Raw genomic sequence first — 25,838 nt, forward strand, 5'->3', positions numbered from 1 at the left:
ACCCCAAGTCAAAACCAAGGATTCCGAATATTGTCTGCCCTCTTGGATTCCCACTATTGGATCATAGCCGGACCTTAACAGTAAAAAAGTAGTTGGCACATACGTTGATGCGCACGTCCACCTCATCATTCAATCTGTGCCGGCGATGCACCGAATCGCCTCCGCCACAAAATCACAAAAACAGTTGTGGTTGAAACGTTGGTCCAAGGCGGTAGGTGACGCATGTGTCTCAGCTCCGCTCCCTATATCTAATTATTACTTCCCGCTAAAGAATCACGCCAACTCTAAACCCAACTAACTCTTGAAAAAATAAATTAAAAAAGAAAACCTTGGCAACTATAAATATAGGAAGCAATAGACGCACAGACTTCAGTTCTTGTTTCATAGAAGAGTCTCCTCTGCTTCTCTTTCAACGGTAATTTGAAGTGTTTATCTCTCTACTATGCTTTATCTTCCAAATGATTTTTTATTTTTTTTTAAAGATCTGTGTGCATAATGATCTAGATCTGAGATTGGATATTGACGGCTGAGATTTGGTGGAAAAAACCAAAAACAGGTTGAGAAATGGCACGCAAGAAGATCAGAGAGTACGACTCCAAGAGGTTGTTGAAGGAGCACTTCAAGAGGCTCTCTGGCAAAGAGCTACCGATCAAATCGGCGCAAGTAAGTCGTGGTTGAATCATCTGAAATCGCATGCCAGATGTTTGAGAAAATGTCTTGTAGGGATTAGCTGGCGTTCTGTGGTGTGTGATTTAAGGTTACATTGTTGAAATTTAATGATGCGTTTGTTTGTTTGTTTGTTTGTTCTGGTGTTTGTGTCTCAGGTGACACAATCCACTGATTTCAATGAGCTGGCGAAGAAGGAATCTTGGCTTTTGTCGACAAAATTGGTCGTGAAACCTGATATGTTGTTCGGAAAGCGTGGGAAGAGCGGTTTGGTTGCCTTGAATCTGGATTTGTCTCAAGTCTCTACTTTCGTCAATGAACGCCTTGGCAAAGAGGTGTTTTACTTTTCTCCTTTATCATTCTTACATGTGATTTCGTTGTTCTATACATTCGCAAGCGAGATCTTGAAACCTATGGTTTTGGGTTCGATCATTTTACAACCGTTGAAGTACAATTTTACCAGTCTTTAAATGAGATTTCTATATAACATGTTGAGACAGTGCTTTAGCCAAAAGCTTATGGGGGTTCGGTCATGTAATTCGCTGTCTAATTAGACAAGATCTTGCTTCTAGCATAGGAGTTGCTGAGAGTAAAATTCGGAAAAGAGAGTAGATTGTATGTGAAATACTTCAGGAGGTTATGCTGAGGACCTATAACGACATTCATTCATTCAAAGGATTTTGTGTGTTGGACATAATTTTAGATGTGTTTGGTTTATAGGTAGAGATGGGTGGATGCAGAGGACCTATAACGACATTCATTGTTGAACCTTTCATCCCACACAATGAAGAGTTTTACCTTAACATCGTCTCAGAGCGACTTGGAAACAGCATAAGCTTTTCAGAATGCGGAGGAATTGAAATTGAGGAGAACTGGGACAAGGTACTCTTCGATATGAATATGAATTCATTACTTACTATAATTCATTATATTAAATCACTTTGTAATTCTTAAATTGGTGTCTTATATAATTTTATCCTTAGAGCTCCATAATTTACAAAGCAATATAAATACTTTATCCAGGTTAAGACTGTATTCATCCCAACAGGAGTGTCTCTTACCTCAGAATTATGTGCTCCGCTTGTTGCAACCCTTCCTTTGGAGGTAATTTATACTTAATTGACGATCTTGGGCCAATTTCTTCTTGTTCTTAATTATAGCCTCATTGTCTGTTAAATCACTGACAAAAAAAATTTCATTATCCAGATCAAAGTAGAGATTGAAGAGTTTATCAAAACAGTTTTTACACTGTTTCAAGGTACATTAAGAATACTTGACAAATCGATATCATATTGTATTTCTGAAGACAAATTTATCAATCAATTCAATTCAAAGTTAACTTTTTAAGTTTTTATGTGCCAGACCTGGACTTCACTTTCTTAGAGATGAATCCATTCACATTGGTCAATGGAAAACCTTATCCTTTAGATATGAGAGGCGAGTTGGATGACACTGCTGCTTTCAAGAACTTTAAGAAGTATGTTCTGTTTTTCCTTGTTGACTTCTACCATTCTTGCTTTATTTCATTGTGAATGAAACAACTTTTGAAGATTGATACGATTAGTGCATGGATTGTCACCTTTAATCTCATCTTACATGACTTGATGTTGCAGGTGGGGAAATATTGAATTTCCAATGCCTTTTGGAAGAGTTATGAGTCCTACAGAGAGCTTTATTCATGGACTAGATGAAAAGGTACTATTGATGCCTCAAAACTGTATCTGAAATCTGTTTCCATTCACTAATCATATTGCCCTGAGAAAAATTCAAACAATATTTAGTTTTCTTTTATTTCTCTCAAGGAAACACCCTTTGCCTCTCTATTTCTTCTTCAATCTTGAGATTGCTATCTATTGCTAAAACTAAGTTGTGTATTTCTATTCATTTTATCATTTAATAACTTATAATCAAATCTCAGTAACTAAATATTTACAGCTTAAAAAAAAAAACATTTTAAATACTTAAATATTCGTCAATGGATGAAATGAGTAAAGTTTACAATCCGATCCATGCAGTAACACTGTTTTGAATCCTTTCAGTTTGAATGGACATTTTCTGCATCATCATTTTCTCCATCATAATTATTGTGAAGAACGTCTACAACAATTAGCCTTAGGCAGTTTATTTGTGGAAATGGTTGTGAAAATTGCTACAACTTTTGGTGTAAAAAGTATTTATAGGATTATATATCAGTGTTCAAAAACATGTTAATCCTCTCTAAGTTCTTAAGAAGGCATTGCAAATCATCTTTGACCCCTTGGATATGTAACTCTAAAATTAAAAATTCTCATATTTCAACATCTCTCTCTATTGTATGTTCATATTGATGATTTCTAAGCCATCTCAGTGAAACATGTTTCTACCTTCCTTTATGAAAATCTTTTTAAGTTCATTAATTAATTTTTTTTTTCTGCTTGCAGACAAGTGCATCTTTGAAATTCACAGTTTTGAACCCAAAGGGACGAATTTGGACTATGGTAGCTGGAGGAGGTGCAAGTGTCATCTATGCAGATACGGTGTGGTTCTCTTCATTTAGACCTAGAAATCTATTTAACAGGAGTGAAATTCTTTCTTGTTATTTTTAACTTTTTGTTTCACCTTAGCATAAATTTCTTGTGTGCTGATCCTTATTGCTTAAACAGGTTGGAGATCTTGGCTATGCTTCTGAGCTTGGAAACTATGCAGAATATAGTGGAGCTCCCAAAGAAGAGGAAGTGTTACAGTATGCCAGGGTTGTAATTGATGTAAGGACATACCATCGACGCTCTATTTAGTTTTGTGTTACTATGTCAAATGAACAAATAAACACTATTTTTGTGCTTGAACAGCTTATTTTGTCCCTTAAAATTTTCTTAAAGATAGCATGAGGATCACATTCCAATTTATGTATGTGTGCCTTCAGAATTTCATAATCTCTTCCCTGTTGTCTCTTCAAATACTCTCATTGTTCTTCTACAGTGTGCAACTGCTAATCCCGATGGCCGGAAGAGAGCCCTTGTCGTTGGAGGAGGAATAGCTAACTTTACTGATGTTGCTGCTACATTTAATGGTATAATTCGCGCCATGAAGGAGAAGGTGAGCTTAACCTAATGAAATTTCGCTTAATTTCACTCTGTTCCTTTACTTGTAATAAGAATAAATTGATTATGGAATGTTAATCAATCAGGAATCAAAACTTAAAGCAGCACGGATGCACATATATGTGAGGAGAGGAGGTCCTAACTACCAGACTGGCCTTGCAAAAATGCGGGCACTCGGAGATCAAATTGGCATCCCAATTGAGGTAATAATATTACCGAACCCTCCAGGCCTCCATAGCTTTGTGCTGATATGCCGGAACGAAACCAGGATTTCTTATCGGGGTTAAAGCATGTAATTTTGATGGGCTTAAGCCCAGTATTTACTATTTAGACCCGAATATTTTCTTGATTCAATTTTTCTCTTATAGGTTTATGGGCCTGAAGAAACAATGACTGGAATATGCAAACAGGCAATTCAGTGCATCACTGCAGCTGCATGATCAAATCTTGAAGATTTGTGTACGTTGTATTCTATTTTCTTTTTTTGTGGCAAGTTTCGGGTGTTTGTTAAATCTTACTTCCATTTTCCATGTACTAGAAAAATGTAATTTTATATGTTAATGGGCCAAAAATAATGGTGTCCAAGAATTAGATGTAATGCTGATGGTACTGTTTTACCATAATAAATAGCTCACATCGATACATTTTTGTCTCTCGAGTTATATGTATCTTGGGAATGATACCACCAAATTCTAACTAAATAGTATGAACTATAACTATTTGCCATATATATATATATATATATATTATCTGTGGATAAATTAATATGAAAAGAAAATTAAGGAAATATCGACCACAGTCCAAAAAATAACAAACAAAAAAAAGTTGAGCCCAGCCCATCCCTGCAGGGTTATTCTATTAGCCTAAGCCCTAATATGGCAGCCCATGTCCACTTTGTAGGAGAGTAGATTATACATGTACTTGCAAAGCTTTTGACCACCGTAATGGGTTTAAGGACCCAATCCATTGGGCTTTGGGTTTAGATTAAAGACATGCAGGATGCAGCCAAATAAGGTCGTATTTGCTTGCGGAAGGATTTGAAATGTGATTATGAGACTGTTTGGCTTTATAATTTTGTAGGTTAAAACATGCGATTTTAATTAACTTTGTGAAAAGTGTCTCATTTGAGAAGAGTATGTTTTTAGTCTCTAAAGAGTAGATCAATTGGTTGAGGACCACACTTCATGAAGTAGAGGTTACTAGTTCGAATATCTTTTCCTGTTTTTCACCTTGTGTTTTTAAAAACCCACTCTATGTTTTTAAAAATGAAGGTTTAAAAACGTAAAAAAGTATGTTTTTAAATTGCAAACAATATAGTGCATTTTTAAAAACACGTAATTTTTAAAGCTAAACTACACTTTTAAAGGTCAAATCTCGAATACCAAACACTTAATTGTAATTTTAAAAATTACATTTTGAAAATGGCTATTTTCACAAGACAATTTTAAGAAGAATGATACAAACTCAATTTTTTTGTCCAACATAAGTCCAACTTTTACCTTTTTTAAAAAAAAAAACTAAATAAATAAAAAAAAAAATAGAAAAAATGTTTGAAGCAACCCTATTTATTTTGTCTTTTTTTTTTGGTATTTTTTAAAAAACGAAAAATGGTATTTTTCTTCATAATAATATCATTTTAATCTTGGATTTCAAAAAGTAGAGATATTTTATCATACATTGGATATTCAAAATTGGAATGAGGTGGATTGCTTTTTTTGTTTTTTTTTGGTGAGTAGTTGGATTGCTATTCATTTGATGTTGAATACTTGAATTGAATCTTGTCCACATTGTTCGTTGAGAATATGATGAATATTCATGAGGAATGAAAGTGAAAAGGGACACCTAATAGGCCTAACCCCATCCATATGGCGTAACATGTTTCGCCGTCATTTTCATTTGTGCCGCATTTTCTAAACAGGAGGTCCTTTCCTTTTTCTTTAATATCTATATTATTGATTAAGCTATTTAATTACGCAAACAGTTTTATAAAGAGTTTGTATTGGCAACCTCATCTGTAACATGATTTTTTTTTTTTGGTTCTAATTATCTGTAACATGAATGTTGTATGACTAGATCGAGTGGTCCCCCTTTAAACTTTACGCCATATGGATCAAGTTGTTAACCAAACACATCAATTTTGGATAATACATTAATGTATGTGGCCCCTGAATTAAGGCTAACTAGTCCGTTTAGGATAGGACCGATGATAGTTATCTTTTATGTCACACTATTAATATCTTTTGAATAATGGTTGTTTCGCTGGCACATTAACTTTTGTAAGCCCATAAATTGAGTTTTATCATTCTGGCCTATATCATGGGTTCTTATAATCGCATTCATTATCTTAATTAGTCGAGTGAATATCCAATATATTTCTCATAAAAAAATAAAAATAAAATAAACAAATTATGATCTCCCTCGCAACTCATATTGACGAGAGAATCTATCCACAGTTGGGTTGCAAGGATGAAGATCTCAAGTCCGTCGCCATCGGGCGGCCATGTCCCGCAAGTTGGTCGGTGGTATTTAGAGAATTTTTTTTAGATGCAGGAGGGTTTTCATTGGTTGGTAGAGTGTTGGTAGTCTCGGTTGGTAATTTAGTCATACTACTGTAGTGCAATGAATGATTTAAGTGACATAAAATAATCCACATTTGGTGTTGAGGGGCTTTAGGAGTTGTTCATCGATTGGTTGGTGATTTGAAGAGGTGGACTTATCATTTATGGTAGGTTGGGTGTTGATCAAATAATATTGTTGCCTTTCAAAGCTCTAAGAGACCAAATTATCAAGAAATTAATATTGGTTAATTTTTTTCAAAGGCAAGCAAAGACCAAAAAAAAAAAAAAAAAAAGAGAGAGATGGATAGCACCTTACCGTCCCACGTGAGGTGAAAGTATAATGATTTTTTATTTTTTATTTTTTAAGTATTTATTGACTAAATTTTTGGTTAATGGCGGTGATGGTCCTGATGGATAGGTTCATAAGTTTGACTTGGGAAATGACAGTTGTGGCCATGGAATCCAAAGCCTCCCAACTCACACCACCACCCAACTTTTGCTGTCAATATAACATAAAATAAATAGGACCAAGTGACCAACCAGCCCAGTGATTTTTTATTAGTATTATTTTTTTTTCTTTATGAGCCATTGAGAATATGCTTGGCCTCGTTCATCCTGGTCCTGGTCCTCTAATGTGTAGCCCACCATGTGGAATAAACAACAAACATAGAGATATTTTCGACACACTAAAACGTCGGTCGAAGTTTTCATTGTGCGGCCACAGAAACCTCAATGTTTGATAAGCTTGAAAAGATTGATAATTTTTTCTTTTTTTTTGGCACACGTTTTTATTATGGAGTTATTTATTACTGAGTGCCTCAAGTGCACAAGTTAATAAAATTTTAAAAAATATTAAGAAAACATTGGTCATTATTTGAAACATAATATAAACCTAATTTTTTATTTTATTTTATTAAATTCAAATAAAGTAAATAACAAAAATATATTGAAGTGGAGTGGATAACGTTTGAAAAACGTGGTAGGGTAGAATGAGACAGCAAATGTTCAGGTACTAAATTTCTTCGAAATTCGCCACGTACCCATGCAGTCCCCCACCTGCAAAAAGACCAAACTGGATCAGAGCATTCTCAATGAATTTTATATTTTTTTAGCTAAAAGATTTATTTTTTATAATTTAACTAACTATGCAAAAGTATTAAATAATAAACTCTCTAAATTTTACTATATTCTATTTAAATAAAATTTTTGTCTTTTTTAATATCTCTTTCTTATTCAGATTGCGATGTCCAAATTGGCTGTCATAAATTTGGGCAAAGGAAGGGATTTGGTCGAACGACCTTTTCCACTGGGAATAAAGAAAAAGACTTTACGACAACGGCCCGGGCCCTCTTTTGATGCATTATATTATGGTGTGGCTAATCAACGTAGAATTGAAACACTTGTTCTCCCTCACTTTTGTCCACAGCTCTGACCCAAAAGTCAGCACCCCACCCCTCGATTGGCTGCTGGTCCGGTCTGGTCCACTATGGCTTGCCATATACAATTATATTTCTTATTTTACGCCGTTACAAATGCACGCCCCATTTTTATTTCTTTTAACTTTAACTTAACTTAATTAGTAAGCTTAGACCAGATAAACAACTAGCGTTTGGATAATTAATATTGATATATCTTTCCAAACAAGCCTATCCAACCACGCCGATTAAAAAAAAAAAAAAAAACTGAAGATAAAAATTTAATTTTGAAAAGTTTTATTTCATAAATTCTCTAATTTTTATGAAGGGCATGGAAACCCCAAGGGCTGGGGTGGTTCGGCCCCCTCTCGCTCTATAAAAGGAGCACCCTGACCGTCATTTCCTTCTCACACCAACACCACAACCTCCCATCAACAAGAAGCTAAAGTAACCACTCAACCAGCTTATCTTCCCAATGGCCAAAGAGAGAAAGGTGAAACAAGAAGAAGAAGAAGCTCCAATCCATGGAGACATCTTAGAGACCATACTGTCGCACGTGCCTCTTATCGACCTCGCGCCTTCATGTCACGTTTCCAAGACATGGGAACGCGCCGTTACCTCGTCTCTCCGACACTTGAACCCAACAAAGCCGTGGCTCGTTGTCCACACTCAGAGCACTCGATCCCCGTACGCCACGACCATGCATGCGTACGACCCACGCTCGAGCGTGTGGGTGGAGATCCAGCAGCCGTCGATCAATTACGTCTCTGCCCTCCGATCGTCGCACTCCACCCTCCTCTACATGTTGTCACCGTTCAAGATTTCCTTCTCCGTCGACCCGCTAAACCTGACGTGGCACCGGGCCGACGCCTCGCTCGTGTGGCGACCCGACCCAATTGTCGCGCTGGTGGGCCACCGCATCGTGGTGGCGGGCGGCACGTGCGACTTCGGGGAAGACCCACTCGCGATGGAGACCTACGACCTGAGGACCCGCACGTGGGACACGTGCGGATCGATGCCCTCGATCCTGAAGGACTCCGCAGCTTCGACGTGGCTCTCGGTGGCCGTGGACGAGCACAGAATGTACTTGACGGAGAAAAGTAGCGGTGTGACGCACGTGTTCAATCCCAGCACCAAGACCTGGCAAGGACCGTTCGATCTGCGGCCCGGTAAGCAAGTTTTCTCCTCCTTGATCGGGTTCGTCAGCGACCGCATGGTTCTGGTGGGTCTAATCGGAGACGCCGAGAATGTAAAAGGCGTAAAATTGTGGGAAGTGGAGGGTGAAATGTCAGAGTTGAAGTTGAAGGAGATGGGTGAGATGCCAACGGAGCTTGTGGAAAAGCTGAAGGGTGAGAGCCCTTGTGTGACGTCGATTGCTATGACTTCGATGGGCGATTACGCGTATTTGCACAATCCCTCGGATCCTGGGGAGTTGATTTTGTGCGAGGTGGCGGACGGTGTGTGCAAGTGGGGGAGTTTACGTAATGCGGTGGTGAACGATGCGACTCGGATGCGGAATTTAGTGTTCACGTGTTCGAACGTAGGACTCGGCGATGTGGAGGACTCACTCCGGTCTGGGCGTCGGAGACATGGAGTAATAGATTCGTAATGGGATACGTGGCACAGGACGATTGCTCAACCGGAGGAGTTTCCACTTTCCCCCTTCTTTTTTATTTTTTTAATCTTTTAATTTGTTTATTTATTTTGGGTCCAGTTTGGGCCGAAGTTACCAACGACCCGGCCCCTTGGATGTAGGCACCAGCAGTCATCTAATTTATGTAAAAGTTACGATTTATGCAAAAATAAAAATGTGGAAGAAAAAAAAAAAGCGTCCTTTCTCAAGCTGGTAGGATGGTGGACTATGAATCTATGATTTAATGATCTTTTTCTTTTTCTAAACTTTGATTTAAGTATCTGATATGATTCAAGTTGGCCATTCATGTGATTCTGCAAGTGGACCAAAGAAAGAATTAGGTCATCCAGAAGAGGAAAGACTTGAAAAGGTGTCTCATGTTTTGCGCTTTTAGGAGGAAAAAAAAAACACATTTTCTTTATTCGTACATGCTGCACCAAAATTATTGAGTTAACGAGTGCTATAAATTTGACAAAGACAATGTTGCATGGGCATATATATATAAATTTTAGTTATGAGCATATATACTAGAGCGGCCATGGCACCATCAATGATATAAAGAAGAGGTCAGGTTTTAGAACTATTCTCTTAAATACTATTTACTTCATTTAAAAAATAATAATAACAAATTAACATTAAAACATTTACACTTTTTATATCACATTTTACTATTATTTAAATAAAAAAAAAATTATATATATATCAACATTGCCCTGTGGCCCCTTTTGATTAACTCTTCAACTCGATTCTTGGGCCAGTGGGCAGACAGGTAGTTGATAACTTGATTCGGGGCCAACTGGCAGTGAATATGAAAGACATGGACCATTTTTTATGGGTGCACTGTACACTACAGAAATAAGTGTAGGGTTGAATATCCAAAACCCGGTAAAATTAATGGGTCAGGCTATTCTGGCCTATAAGGGCTCGCGGCTTAACAAGGACTATCTCACAGGCCCAACTGTGGTCAAAGCCCATGAACGTGACTCTGGGTTTCTTAATTCTCATGGGCACATTGGGCAGGCACGTCACCAGCCATAGTGGACAGCGGCCTCATCTCAAAATAGTAGATTTCAATGGGACCGTAACACATGACTTAAGAATTAACTTTTGAAAATAAAATTAATCTTCTCATTGGCGACTTGTCTCAATCTAAGTATTTTCTCCTAACCCCAAGCAATTAGTAAAAAATTCGAAACAAGATCAATCAAGAACCTTTTTGCGGTTCAAACAATATTTTATAACATTACTGACTATGTCATATTATTTAAAAAATATATATGATATAATATTATTAGATGCCGTAAATGAATAAGATCCTATTCCCAACAATTATTGTTCATCCGATTCCGCTATTTATTTTGTCCTGCATTGTGATGTACATGATATATTAATTAAACAGAAAAGGAAAAGGCCCGTTCAACTAGCTCTTACTTTTCTTTAAACTGACCATTTGGGAAATTTGTTTTGGTGATCGGAGTTTGGAGTGGTTGGCCTAAATAAACGTGGCTCTAAGTAAACGAGTGGGAAATGACTCGAAAGAGACTTCATTACTAGGCGTGAAACCCGGCCGCCCACCTTTCATATATATGATTAACGCGGTTGAACACAATTATCAAAACCCGTTTCCCACTTGCTAATTAATTTTCATGAAATTAAAGACTTTTACTATTCATTCCAATCGCATCCATCAACGAACAGGATTGAGTTGGAATCGGGCCACTGAAACTTTTTTTTCAACTATCATAATTTTACTTTGTTTATAAGCAATTAACAAAGAGTTGAACTCAAGATTCCTCTGTGACTGTGAATCCACCCTGAACGCTAGCTTTATTCTTTTAGCCATCCACCTTCTCATATTTTTCTGCAATAATTACTCAAAACTAATATATTTTTACGGAGCGCAATTTAATTGGACGAGAGCCACGACTTCCCAAGTCCGCCACTGTCTTTTATATATGTATATATATATATATCACCCCCACCATATATGGTATATAAGCTGCAAACAAGTTATTCTTTGAAAACAAAAGAGAATCAACGATGGCGGAAGAAGAAAAAGAAGCTCCACTGCATGCAGACATACTAGAGGCAATTCTGTCGCACGTGCCTCTCATCGACCTCGCGCCAGCATCTCGCGTGTCCGGAACCTGGAAACGTGCTGTTCTCTCCTCCCTTGAACGCTTCAACAAAATAAAACCGTGGCTCGTTGTCCACACGAAGAGCAGCCGGCACCCGTACAAAGAGGCCACTCATGCGTACGACCCACGCTCGCACGTGTGGGTGGAGATCCAGCAGCCCACTATGGAGCACGTCCCGGCCCTCCGATCGTCGCACTCAACCCTCCTCTACATACTCTCGCCATGCAGATTCACCTTCTCCGTCGACCCATTTCACCTTATGTGGCACACGGCAGACTCTCCGATCGTGTGGCGGTCCGACCCGGTCGTCGCGCTGGTAGGCCACCGCGCCGTGGTCGCTGGCGGCATGTGCGACTTCGGGGACGAGCCGATACCAATGGAGATCTACGACTTGAGTACCCGCAAGTGGGACGTGTGCAACTCGATCCCCGCGATCCTTGTCGATACCGCCGCTTCCACGTGTCTCTCGGTAGCCGTGGACGAGTGTAGAATGTATGTGATGGAGAAAAGTTCCGGTGTGACGTACTTTTTCGAACCTAGCTCCAAGACCTGGCGCGGACCGTACGATATGCAGCCCGATAAGAAGGCTTTCTCCTCCCTTATCGGTTTCATTAACGACCGCATGGTTGTGGTGGGTCTTATCGGAGATGCTGAGAATGTCAACGGCGTAAAAATGTGGGAAGTGAAGGGTGAAATGTCAGAGCTGAGGGAGATGGGGAAGATGCCAAAGGAGCTTGTGGGAAAGCTGAAAGGTGAGAGCCCACGTGTGTCGTCGATTGGTATGACTTCGATGGGTGATGTCGCGTATTTTCACAATTCGTCGGACCCTGTGGAGTTGATTTTGTGCGAGGTATCCAAGGGTGTGTGCAAGTGGGGGAGTGTACGGAATGTGGTCGTGAAAGATGGCGGCGGAATGCAGAGTTTTGTGTTCACGTGTTCCAATGTCGGAATCGTAGATTTGCACGAGGCATTGAGGTCTGGTTATATGAGGTTCGCTATAAAGGACGTGGCGTAAACGTGGAACAAAGAGACCGGCAGAGATTCGCAAAGGCATACGTGGCAGATGACAGCAGTTAGGGCTTCTTGTTATTAGCTTTGATTTGGATTTTAATTTAATAAAAGAAATGCCAATTCAAAAACAAAAAGAGTAATAAATGTAGAGAAGTTCTCTCAAACAAATGAATTAAAAAAAAAAAATTCAAATTGACGTGGCAGGAGAAATAATTGTATTTTTTTAATTTAAAAACTATTTTTACGTCAATTTGAAATTTTTTCTGAATTTATTAATTTAGTTCTCTAACACTTCTCATAAATATAGCTCCTTTTTGGAGCGATAATTGCAGAGAAATATTCATAAGAGAATCGTGTTGGCAACTCTTTCTTGGTACTTAAATATCTAAAAATGCCCCATGTTTTACATTATCTAAAAAGGAAAAAAAATTAAAAAACATGTTTCTTTATTCGTACTTAGTTCGGCCTGCTGCATGCGCCAAACTTTATCAAAATGTAAGGAGGTTAACAAACACACGCTAACAAACACATTAATAGAAATTAATTGAATTGAATTAATATTTTTAATGCTATTTATTATAAGGAAAAAAAAAAAAAAAAAAGAGTTCCCAATGGGTAACTCAATCGGCTGTGAACTACGCTTCATGAAGCGGAGGTTACTAGTTTGAATCTCCCTTCTCCATTCCTTTGTATGGACATGTTAAAAAAAAAAGTTAAAAGAAAAAAAAAACATTGCGTGTACTCAAAGTCATTAGTGGGTGGTTGGGCGACATGAAAATGAATGATTTCGTTGTTTGCATAACGATCTGAGAGCATCTTTAGCAGTTGATGGCTATTTTAGCCACTCGAAATCAACTTTTTTAATTTAATTATTACTTTTTCATAATCAACAGACTATCTATTTTACAATTTACTTTATTTAAATATTTTTTTTGGATAAAGTCCATTTAACTCCCTCAAACTATCGCCCCATTAACAACTTACTCCCCAAACTATCAATCACAACAATGTACCCCCCAAACTACCAAAATAATAACAATGTACCCCCAATGCTAATAAAATGATGAAATTACCCCTATAAAATATTCAATAAAACAAACATACCCTTCAAAATTTGAAAAAAAAAAAAATAGTATTTTTATTTTTATTTGAGTAAGGGTAATTTCGTCATTTTGTTAAAATTCAGGATACATTGTCATTGTTTTGATAGTTTGTGCGGTAAATTGTCGCAATTAATAGTTTGAATGATAAATTATCATTGGGTAGTAATTTGAGAGGCTTAAGTAGACTTTAGCCTATTTTTTTTAATCTATCTTTTTATAGATAGAGGAGAGAGAGGGAGAGAGATGAGAGAGGAGAGATGAGAGATATGAGAAAAAAAGAATACAAAATGTTTTAAATGTGCTACAGTGAACTTTCAAATATGAAAGTTCACTATATCAAATTTTAAGAAAATTGTTGTTCTAAAAGGTCTGTTGGAACACTAAAATTGTTAAATTTAACTTAAAAGTTAGTTTAACAGTCTTGCTGAAAATGTTCTGACAGTTACACCATTTGAGAGAAAAGTTTTCGAGATTTATTAAAAATTCCAAATTGGCTGCTATGTACATAATATATCCAATAAAAAAATAAAAAACGAATTGGCTGCTTGATTTATTTTCATTTGAAGCTCCAATAATATTTATAGCATGTTTGAGATTGTGTTTGATAGATAGAATTTTTAAGTCAAAAAGTATTTTTTGGCAAAAACTTTATTTTTATGCTTTTGTTAAAAGTGCTTTTTAGCTATTTTTATACTTTTTGGACTCTTAAGAGCGCTTTCAATTGTTTTTATCAAACGTGTACTTTTTTTTTCAGATGAATTTTTGAAGTATATATATATATATATATTTTAATGATATAAAACATCAACAAGGCATAGCCCTTCGGACGCACTATTGCAAAATAAACCTTGAACTCGTATACCACACCCTTGAAAATTTCCCTACACGGATCAAGGTACAACTTAACTTTTTTCGCTCGAGGGTGTGACCCCAATGGAGAGTTTACACCTAATAAATCTCCAATTTAAAATTTAACGGGTGATACACCCTAAGACTACAAGCGTCAACTACTAGACCAACCCCTTAAAATTAACTATTTTTATTAAGATTCTTGGAGAGTCGCCCCCTATAAAATGAATCTTATCGTGAGCTCAATTTAAGAATTTCGTCCAAGCCCACAATCAATGACCCAAAATTTCTCATATCTCAAAAATTTATTTATTTTCGAATAAATTAAGTGCTCACCCAAAAAGACGAAATAGGCTCCTTTCCGTCGGCAACGTGTTTGTCAACTGCATTTGTTTAATTCATAATGAGTCCATTTCAAAGATGAAGGGGTGCTGTCAACTATATATGCACCAGGAATATTGGAATAGAGTTGCCATGGTCCAACAAGTATTGAAATACTATTTCTTATGGGCATTCTCCCAATAAATACAAGCATGGTACATGTATTTTTATTGTCTTTAAAATTCTTTCTTTTGTCCAATATTATGCTCTTTAATCCTATTTTCACAATCATTTTAATTAAAAAAAAGGAATAAGCATTCAACTTTTCCTTTGTCTCTGTATGTTGGTGTACAAAACAAAGCTAAAGAATTAAAATATAGAAACATTTGAGTACCAACTACCAAGAAAGAGTTGCCACCACGATTCTCTTAAGAATATTTATCTGCAATGATTACTCTGAACTAATATAATTGGACGAGAGCTACGACTCCCCATTCAGCCACTGTTCCATTTCCATATATATATCCAACATCCAAACAAGGCTTTCTTTCCCACGCCATTAACTCAATTAGCTCCAAACAATAATGGCGGAAGAAGAAAAAGATCCCAAATAGAAAATAGAAACACAACTAATATTTAATATAATATAAAAATAATATACGTTACAAATCTCCACTTATGGCTGGAATTCTACCACAATACAAATACATAAACAAGATAATACGTTCTGATACCCCTAGTGGGTCCCAGACAGAACAAAATAAACAAGATAATAATTCACTTAGGGTGAGAGTTGAACCACAACAGAATTAGGACTCTACACAAATCATCATAGTTAGTTGGCCCAAACCGAGCCCATAGTTCCAGTTCAAATATTTTCCAAGTAACCGATATAGCTTCATCTTGATGACTCTTCTGCAGCCACTGTCACCATTGATTCGCCTCACCTTCAAGATGGAAAGATGCCAACACCACCTTTTGGTCCGGAGGCGTGCCATGATAGTCAAAAAATTGTACCGCCCGATTTAACCATTCCGTAGGATCATCTCCTTGGAAACGTGGAAAATCCATTTTTGCATAACGTGGCACCACTCGTTGTCGCCCAGTCTCCCCTGTATGATGAAAACCTCTTGAAGGACCACCCTGCTCAAATGTGCTGAATGGTTGACTTCCCACGGTTCCATGTGGTACCACGAGAAGGGTTGAGATTTCCTTTAATGCATCTTCAATTATTTGCATGCGATCGATGGAACCAGTTGCTCCCTCCTCCAATCGCCGAATGCCATCCTTAACGTCATACATGTCCGTCTCCAAAGATTCAATTCTATCACGATTATTAGCCATGCTCAGATACCAAATAGATAATAGATAATACGTTCTAATACCCCTAGTGGGTCTCAATCAAAACAAAATAAACAAGATAATACTCCACTTAGGGTGAGAATTGAACCACAACAAAATTAGGACTCTACACAAATCATCATGCTCATAACATAATACAAAGACTCTTAAATACTCTATTACTAGCAGTTACCTATACTACGACCACTTCTCTCACACTATCTCACACCACAACACATAACTGCCCATACTAAATAACCTCCTAGTAAATAAACTTTCCACTAACTCCTCTTATAAGATAAGGCTAAAGCTAACTCCATTACCCATGCCACATTGCACATCATGGCCCATGGCAAACACCACTACTGCCCATGATCTTCATGTTGGTTCTCCTTATCCATCTCCATGACCAAATAATGTGGGTTCAGCTGATGTGTATGATGAGTCCTACGTGAAATCCTATCATTCGTCCCCCCTTAAGAGAACCTTGTCCTCAAGGTGAAATGTATGAAATTGACGTTGACAATTTGTAACTGCCCTCCAGTGAGATGTTGATAACATGGGAAATCCATCTTAAGGTGCTTTAATGGGGGTGTTGCCTGCTACGACTTGTCTTCGGTGGGGGAGCCAAGAGATATTGTTGATCATTTTTTTTTTTTTTTTTTTTTTTCCATGTTATCAACATCTCTCTGGAGGACAGTTACAAATCGTCAATGTCAATTTCACACATTCCACCTTGAGGACAAGGTTCTCTTAAGGGGGGGCGAATGATAGGATTCCACGTAGGACTCATCATACACATCAGCTGAACCCACATTATTTGGTCATGGAGATGGATAAGGAGAACCAACATGAAGATCATGGGCAGTAGTAGTGTTTGCCATGGGCCATGATGTGCAACGTGGCATGGGTAATGGGGTTAGTTTTAGTCTTATCTTATAAGAGGAGTTAGTGGGAAGTTTATTTACTAGGAGGTTATTTAGTATGGGCAGTTATGTGTTGTGGTGTGAGATAGTGTGAGAGAAGTGGTGGTGGTATAGGTAACTGTTAGTAATAGAATATTTAAGAGTCTTTGTATTATGTTATGAGCATGACGATTTGTGTAGAGTCCTAATTCTGTTGTGGTTCAACTCCCACCCTAAGTGGAGTATTATTTTGTTTATCTTGTTCTGACTGGAACCCACTAGGGGTATCAGAACGTATTATCTTGTTTATGTATTTGTATTGTAGTAGAACTCCAGCCATAAGTGGAGATTTGTAACGTATATTATTTTTATATTATATTAAATATTAGTTGTGTTTCTATTATCAATTTAGGACCTAACAATTGGTATCAGAGCATGGAATGTGAGAAGATGCAAAGCATGGAAGATTCCTTGAACAAGATCAAGAATTTACTGGCTAGAGTTAACCAATTCTTCGAGAAGAGCACCAACAACACAAAGGAAAAAAGATCAACAATATCTCTTGGCTCCCCCACCGGAGACAAGTCACAGCAGGCAACACCCCCATTGAAGCACCTTAAGATGGATTTCTCATGTTATCAACATCTCACTGGAGGGCAGATACAAATCGTCAACGTCAATTTCACACATTCCACCTTGAGGACAAGGTTCTCTTAAGGGGGGACGAATGATAGGATTCCACGTAGGACTCATCATACACATCAACTGAACCCACATTATTTGGTCATGGAGATGGATAAGGAGAACCAACATGAAGATCATGGGCAGTAGTGGTGTTTGCCATGGGCCACGATGTGCAATGTAGCATGGGTAATGGGGTTAGTTTTAGGCTTATCTTATAAGAGGAGTTAGTGGGAAGTTTATTTACTATGAGGTTATTTAGTATGGACAGTTATGTGTTGTGGTGTGAGATAGTGTGAGAGAAGTGGTAGTGGTATAGGTAACTGCTAGTAATAGAGTATTTAAGAGTCTTTGTATTATGTTATGAGCATGATGATTTGTGTAGAGTCCTAATTCTGTTGTGGTTCAACTCCCACCCTAAGTGGAGTATTATCTTGTTCTGACTGGGACCCACTAGAGGTATCAAAACGTATTATCTTGTTTATGTATTTATATTGTGGTAGAACTCCAGCCATAAGTGGAGATTTGTAACGTATATTATTTTTATATTATATTAAATATTAGTTGTGTTTCTATTATCTATTTGGGACCTAACAAGCTCCAATGCATGGAGACATACTAGAGGCAGTTCTGTCGCACGTGCCTCTCATTTACCTCGTGCCCGCAATTCGCGTGTCCAACACTTGGAAACGTTCTGCTCTTTCGTCTCTTGGACACTCGAACAAAATCAAGCCGTGGCTCATTGTCCACACGTAGAGCAACTTGCACCCGTACGAGGCGACCGCGGACCCACGCTCGCACGTGTGGGTAGAGATCCAACAGCCCTCGATTGAACACATCTCTGCCCTCCGATCGTCGCACTCGACCCTTCTCTACATGCTCTCGCCCTACACGTTCGCCTACTCCATCGACCCGCTCCGCGAGAAGTGGCACCGGATTGGCGTTCCAATCGTGTGGCGGTCCGACCCGATCGTCGCTTTGGTCGGTCATTGCGCCATGCTTGGGGGCGGCAAGTGCGACTTCGGGGACGAGCCGATCCCAATGGAGACCTAAGACCTGAGAACTGCACGTGGGACACATGCAACTCGATGCCTGCGATCCTTGAGGATACCGCCGCTTCCACGTGCCTGTCGATAGCCGCGGACGAGCACAGGATGTACGTGATGGAGAAGCGTTCCGGTGTGACGTACTCTTTCGATCCCAGCTCCAAGACGTGGCATGGACCGTACGATCTGCAGCCCTGTAAGAAGGTTTTCTCCTCCCTAATTGGATTTGTCAATAACGTCATGGTTGTGGTGGGTCTTATCGGAGACGCTGAGAATGTCAACGGCGTAAAAATGTGGGAAGTGAAGGGTGAAATGTCAGAGCTGAGGGAGATGGGGGAGATGCCAAAGGGGCTTGTGGGAAAGCTGAAAGGTGAGAGCCGTTACGTGCCGTCGATTGGTATGACTTGGATGGGTGATATCGCGTATTTGCACAATCCGTCGGACCCTAGGGAGTTGATTTTGTGCGAGGTATCCAAGGGTGTGTGCAAGTGGGGGAGTGTACGGAATGTGGTCATGAAAGATGGGGGCGGAATGCAGAGTTTTGTGTTCACGTGTTCGAATGTCGGACTCGCAGATTTGCACGAGGCATTCAGGTCTGGGAATCTGATATTCGCTATTAACGAGTGAGAGACCGGCAGAGATATATTGTGTATTTTTATCCTCTGAAAAGAAGGCTTGGCAAAGGGCCGAGGTCCAGTTTGGAGTCTATGGGCCAACTTGATGTCAGGCCCAATCCTAGGTTCCCTTTCCTCTGGACCATTGTGTTTATTCCAACAAAAAAACCCAAAACCTCAGTTGTGAGCTCATTAAGAAAATGATATCTGGCCAGCGGCAGGTATTTCATATTTGCTTTTGCTTTGAATTCTTTTTTGTTTTCGCTTTTAAGGTGGTCAGCTATTATTGCTTATCTACAAGAAGAAAAAGAACAGTTTGAGTGCGCTTCGTGGGCCACGACTGACATTGTGATTTTGGTCTGAAACCTTTTCCATGGTAGAAACCTTCAGGCTTCGAGAGTCTTCGGCTTGCCAACAGTGTGATGTCATGTTGAAGTAAGATGGTCCCCGGCCGTTCCTCCTACTCCTACGTGAGAAAATTATTACATGGTTTTAAGGATGGTGGTTTTGTTCCAAGCTTTTTTACATTGATGATGTTAAAGGTGCTGTCATTTTTATTATAAGTTTTTTACCAACTAAGATAATTATATTTATATGTAAATATAAATAATTCTATTTACCTTTGAAATTTTGTGGTTTATTTTTTAAAACTTTGTGCCTTGTGTGCCGGCAATGTAAGTTAGTAAATTTACAATTTAATTGATTTTTATTTGTGTTAGAAAAGTATATGAGCTTGTCATTGTTGGTTGACGGATGATAGCTCTAATACTTAAGTCGGTATTATAAAGGGTGATAATATTAAGGAATAAATATAGTAGAGTAGAGTAGAGAAGAAGATGAGAGTCCCTTTTTCTTTGTTGTCTCCTACCTCTTATCCTCAGTTTGTCATAGCAGTTGACCATATTGCATGTCCCATGACCCCTACAAACCATCACTTCCTGTTGGGATCGCAACCACCAATGTTGACGTCTTAAGGGACGGGTTCAAGTGCAATGTTTGGTGGATGTGCTCGAGTCCATTGGCAATGGGCTAGGTATTTAGGTTGTGAGGCCCAATCATTTGTAATCCCTAAATTCGTTTTGCTTTCCATTTTCTTAATTTCTTTCCTACTTTCTCTAGCTTGATATTTTGACAAAGAGAAGTGTTACGTTTATTTTCTGTTCATTTTTTCTGCAAATTCATTATTGAATTTACGAAATTAACGAGTGATTTCACATATTCAATAACAAATTTATTCATCTAAAAAAATAAAAAAAAAACCAAACATTTTCTTCCGCTAATACAATATTAACCCATGTGACCAAACCACCAACCGAACAGAAAAAAGAAGAAGAAGATAACCCGAGTAGGTATAGACAGTTGGTTTACACTTCACCAGGAATAGGATGGATCCATCACTGCCAAATGGACCCCACTACCCCCAACAAACTACCCAACTTGCTCACTCATGGGCCCCTCGAAATCATCTCAACTCTCTCTCTCTCTCTCTCTATCTCTCTCATATGCCTACCGACTACCGTAGTCCCGTGTGTAGAATTACACAGAGTATTATTAAAAGATTAAAATAGAATTCAAATATATATATTCACGGGCATCCATTGGCCGTTACTCGTCCTCTTTTCCGTGTTTTTTTGGCTGGACTCGAGAATTTACATCCGTCTTATTTATGTGATGTAATTTTTTTTTTTGTTATAAGAAATTAAATTTGTATATATCTCCCTAATCTTTCAAATTATATATATATATATTGCCTAGTATTGCTGTGTTGGGCCTAGTTAGGTTTACCAATAACCACTTTCTACTTTTCTTTGTGGGAGTTCTTTTTCAATTTTCATGATTCAAAGTCTGCTTTATCGTCATTTCAATAGCTTTTTGGGAGGAAAAGTTTTCAAAAGCTATCGCCGAATCATGCAGAGCAGCATCTATGTTGGACTATATTTTCCGGATCAATCAACAATGGTGGGGGACATCAGCAAGAGTATATGTGTGTGTGTATATATATATATATATATATATATATATATATATCTTCATCAACGTCAATGTTTTTCTAGTCTCCTAGAGTTTTGGTGGTTGTTGATTTGGGCCCCTCACGGGGACTCTCTGTTTGATTGCTTTATGTTTTTTGTTTGATAAAAGCATACACGTCAAAGATCTTCCGGTGACCCAACAATCAAATTTGCTTTGAGGGAAGACGACGATGGTGTCAGACTCTCACATTACCTCCTGTTTGAATCGCAGCACTCGCATGTGCTCATCCAACTCCTCAAGTACAAAGCCCATCAAGTGTGGTTTGAGAATATATATATATATATTAAACATTTTATTAAAAATCAAATTATGAGGAGTTGGGTTTTCCTCCCAAGATTTTTTTTTTTTTTTCAAAAACAAAAGTAAAAGGAATGAGTAAAAATATGAGTTACGAGGGGAAAAAAAATCAACAAAAGTGACGACATGCCTTCTGTTTTTTTTTCTCTCTGACCAGAAGATGGGGTCCGTCTATCAGTCACTTCGATAGGAGAGGGATTACAAGAACAAAAAGGGGACAAGGCAAAATCGTAAATTTATATTCATAATTCACATCCAACTTGAAAAAATCTAGCTACCCACAACCTATTTCAATTGAGAAATGTTATGTGAATATTACTTCTTAAAAAGTAGAATAAATAGTAGGACATTCAAGTAGAGTTCTATTGGACTAATCTGGGTAACAGAGTCCTACTACAACTACAAGTCTCAATTAGAGTAAAAGCTTATCAATTAAAACAATGAGAACTAATTCAAGTCTATCTCAACCCTTCAGGAGAGCTAATCAAGTTTATCTCAACTCTACTGGAGAATTATTTAAGTTTATCTCAACTCTTCAAGATAGTTAGTTCAAGTCTACTTCAACTCATCAGCCTATAAATAAGCCATTACATTACAAAAACATCTTAAATCATCTATTATCTTCTCGTACTCTCTCAAGGCTCTATATTAGAGAATACAAATTGTGTGCCGAAACACAATTTTTCTATCAGAAATTGACTTAAGCATTAAAATTTTTTATTGCAGATCTAGAAGTCCAAATCGTATGGAAAAATGTTTTAACATTCACATGTAATAAAATAAAATAAAAACACCAACAAAAAAAAAAAAAAAACCGTATCATTTCTCATTTCGATATGGCTCCATGTGATAATTGGTAATAGTGAGGCGGAAAGGACATCTCTTCTCTCCTCTTTTATTTTTCTCAACCAAACAAGCGACAGGAGTCAATGGTCTTCACTCATTTTCCTCTCTCCCACCTATCATATATTGACCAATGACCATCCTTTAAAAATTAATTTCTTAAAGTAAAGGACCATTCATTTCTTTTTCTTTTCTTTCTTTTTTTTATTTTTTTTATTTTTATTTTATAAGAGTAATGCTTGATATTATATTTTATTTTACAATAATTTCATTATCGACAATCTTAAGGATTGAAATAACCATGGCACTATTTATGATAATGACAATTGAGTGATAAAAATATATGTTATAACATTAGTTTTTTTTTTAAGAAATGTTATATCCTATAGTTTCGTCCCATTACTCTTTTTGAGCAATGTTATATATAGGTGGTGGCTTGTAAAATTTTCATTAAAATTTAGATTAATTTTTATTATATTTTAATCAAATTGTAATTTTAAAAGGCACTTATAAATGTAAAAAAAATTAGTCTAAAAAAATGAGAGTATGTGTGGCATGTAATATATAATATTATTTATATATATAGATGAAATCACATGTTGCTTTCTGGTCCCCAAGACAGCCACTATAGATGAAAGGAAGAAAAGAAGGCCCCAATGCGTTATTTAGTGATCGGAGCCCCCAAACGCCGGGATGTTGGAGTGTATGGGTAGGGAATGTTGCAATCATCTTTATTAAGTTGTATGAAATTTGGTTAAATCTAACAAAAAGTATATATATAAGTTAAAAAAAAAAAAAAAAAAAAAAAACCAATGGCCTAAAATATTCCTAGAGTTGGGCGAACTGCTCCTCTTACTATCCTCAAGAGGATTTGGGGTTACACGGACCACCCACCCCAAACTGTCGGGCGTTAATATGTGGATCAACCAATTAATCCAACAATCACCATGGGCCCATGGCGTTAGCATTTCTCTTTCAATTTTTTATCCAACAATTAGAAAAGCATAAGGCATTCAAGGCAATAAGCACTTACATATTTCAAAAAATATTTTGAATTTTTTTTTGAGACGTGTCATCTTTTAACCTGTATCTCTACTATAGAACTGATTTTATGAGATGAATTAGGCTCATAAGCCTCTTATATATATATATATATATATATATATATATATATGAGAATACATTCAATCAAGATGTGTGGTAAAATCAATCTTCTACGACATCCAATAAAAAAGTGGCACATATTTAATAACAATTTTAATCTTCAAAAGTATTGATAAATGTAAAATTAGTTATTATACTTGGCCCAAATTACAAATCGCTTCCTGTCTTATCCAAATGAACTCAAATGTCATTGGGATATGCAAAAAAATAATAATAATCATTTGAGTCGAATTCCGTTAGGTGCCATGTCAACCTCAATAAATGGCAACATGTATCACCCTTTAATAATATATATATATATATATATATATAAAGTGGCTGCTAGTTGGGAAGCCACCCATTTTGGGGCGCCTCCACCCAACCTCCTCTAGGATAGCTCCCCTAAATCTAATGAGTCAATGAGTCACTTAGAGCATTCCTAATGGAGGAACCAATTTTTTATGCAAAATAACTCATTAAAACTCACTTTATCTAGTTTAGCTAATGAATTTTTAAAGGTCTCCTACGTCTGATTAGCTATATTTTTATTTATATCATTTAAATATTATTTTTTTACTCTTTATTGATTCTATATTTATTTATTTCCTAAAATTCGTATTTCACTATTTATTTTTTCAATGGTAATTTGTTTAACACAATAATTTTTCAACGATTATTATTTTTCAAATAATCATTTTTTTGTAACTATAATATTTTTCAACGGTTTTATTTTTCAAATGTCGTATTTGTCAATGTTAAGTATGAAAACCATATTCTCATAGTAATGTCAGTCATATTAATAAAATATTTTTTTATTAAAAATTATGAAATAATATTTTTATAATGATCCCTTGAAAAGTGAGAAAATTTGTTGGAAAAAAAGAAAACGGGTGAGAAAAATAATGAAAAATAAAATGACTCTATTGAATAGTGCTGCTACATGTAGCTTTTTTTTTTTTTTTGCTAATCCAATCAAATATCCATTTTGCGTTTTTTTTTTTTTAGAAATGTGAGAATCTAATAAAAACTTCATATTTTGTCCATAAAAGTCCACATGACAAGATGCCACATCATATTTTTGGTAGAGGAAAAAGAGAAATGCTTGACTTCATTAAAAAATTCGTCTTTTGGTCATTTTAATTATAGGTGGCATGACCCATTTTAAAATTAATAGATTTTAAATAATAAATTAATAGATTTATGAAAAATTGGTTATGCCACCTAGGATTAAAATGACCAAAATATAGATTTTTTAATGAAGCCAAGCATTTCTCTAGAAAAAAAAGACAAAACAAACGGAAGATGATGTGACATCTTGCCACATGGACTTTTATGGGCAAAATATGAAGTTTTTATTAGATTATAGTATTCTTTTTTTCTTTTTTTTTTGGCTAATCCAATTTATAAGTTTTTTAACAAATCTGATTAGTCATTTTAAATAAAAGTATCATTTAACTCATCCATTAGAAATGATCTTATAAGTGGCGGGTGACGAGCCAATAATTGCTAAATAAAAAACTCAAAGTGACCAAAATGCCCTTGCCCGTTGGATTTGGGTTCCGAGTCTGGAATCATTTGGTTTTTGGAATTCTCTGCCGTTTATTAGTGAGAATGGTTTGAGCATATTGGGTAATGGGTATTAATCCTAAGTCCTATTGGTGAAGGAAAAATGAATATTTAAAGGTTAATAGATTGGAGAATATTTAGTTTTGCTAAAGCGACAAACATACCCCTTGGGGCTCGACTTTTTAAGCCCCGATCACATCAAGGCATCAAGCAAATATCAAATTATACTTTTCGATTACACGCCCCTTTCCGGTTTAGCCAATACTTGCGAATTACATATATTAATTATTAAAAGTCCCTATTGTCTGCAAGTATTTACGAATACCCCTTTTCTTTTTCCCTATTCTTATTATAAATTAAAAATAAAAAAGTTTTTAATTACAAAGGATTCCCTCCAATGTTCAGACATCATACCACATATTACTTAATATTTTTTAATTTTATTTTTACTTTGTTGGATAAAAAGATTTACAATTACTTTGAAAACTCTTTTTCTTTAGTAAGTAAATTTTGAAACTAGCACACTCTAAAATAAATCGAATTAAAAAATTACACCAATAAAGTTTGAATGAAAACTAAAAAGACTTATGTAATAAT

General features: G+C 36.8%; 3 protein-coding genes and 1 pseudogene across 3 annotated transcripts; all 4 read left to right on the plus strand.

The window, feature by feature from the left end:
* Positions 1-238: 238 nt before the first annotated feature.
* On the plus strand, positions 239-4,390 carry LOC132179086 (ATP-citrate synthase alpha chain protein 1). The gene is made up of 13 exons (XM_059591716.1): positions 239-415; positions 557-663; positions 825-1,001; positions 1,387-1,548; positions 1,690-1,770; positions 1,873-1,924; positions 2,029-2,143; positions 2,280-2,361; positions 3,087-3,182; positions 3,309-3,410; positions 3,625-3,741; positions 3,833-3,949; positions 4,115-4,390. The coding sequence occupies exons 2-13, from the start codon at positions 565-567 to the stop codon at positions 4,184-4,186; spliced, it is 1,272 nt and encodes a 423-aa protein (XP_059447699.1). The 5' UTR covers positions 239-415; positions 557-564; the 3' UTR covers positions 4,187-4,390.
* Positions 4,391-8,143: 3,753 nt separating this feature from the next.
* On the plus strand, positions 8,144-9,544 carry LOC132179181 (F-box/kelch-repeat protein At1g23390-like). Its single transcript, XM_059591843.1, has one exon. The coding sequence runs from the start codon at positions 8,195-8,197 to the stop codon at positions 9,326-9,328; it is 1,134 nt and encodes a 377-aa protein (XP_059447826.1). The 5' UTR covers positions 8,144-8,194; the 3' UTR covers positions 9,329-9,544.
* Positions 9,545-11,392: 1,848 nt separating this feature from the next.
* LOC132178455 (F-box/kelch-repeat protein At1g23390-like) lies at positions 11,393-12,505 on the plus strand. The gene has a single exon (XM_059590892.1). It carries the CDS (start codon positions 11,393-11,395, stop codon positions 12,503-12,505), a length of 1,113 nt encoding a protein of 370 aa, XP_059446875.1.
* A 5,301-nt stretch (positions 12,506-17,806) lies between these two features.
* On the plus strand, positions 17,807-19,635 carry LOC132180094 (F-box/kelch-repeat protein At1g23390-like; annotated as a pseudogene).
* The last annotated feature ends 6,203 nt before the right edge of the window (positions 19,636-25,838 follow it).

This window comes from Corylus avellana, chromosome ca4 (assembly GCF_901000735.1).
Source record: "Corylus avellana chromosome ca4, CavTom2PMs-1.0".
Taxonomy (NCBI): Eukaryota; Viridiplantae; Streptophyta; class Magnoliopsida; order Fagales; family Betulaceae; genus Corylus; species Corylus avellana.

Bases quoted from the DNA above. Each gene is read 5' to 3' on its own strand.
- LOC132179086 (XM_059591716.1), top strand. From the start codon at position 565: ATGGCACGCAAGAAGATCAGAGAGTACGACTCCAAGAGGTTGTTGAAG. The intron at 2,362-3,086 runs GTACTATTGATG...TTCTGCTTGCAG, and splicing joins TTCATGGACTAGATGAAAAG to ACAAGTGCATCTTTGAAATT. The intron at 3,183-3,308 runs GTGTGGTTCTCT...TTGCTTAAACAG, and splicing joins GTGTCATCTATGCAGATACG to GTTGGAGATCTTGGCTATGC.
- LOC132178455 (XM_059590892.1), top strand. From the start codon at position 11,393: ATGGCGGAAGAAGAAAAAGAAGCTCCACTGCATGCAGACATACTAGAG.
- LOC132179181 (XM_059591843.1), top strand. From the start codon at position 8,195: ATGGCCAAAGAGAGAAAGGTGAAACAAGAAGAAGAAGAAGCTCCAATC.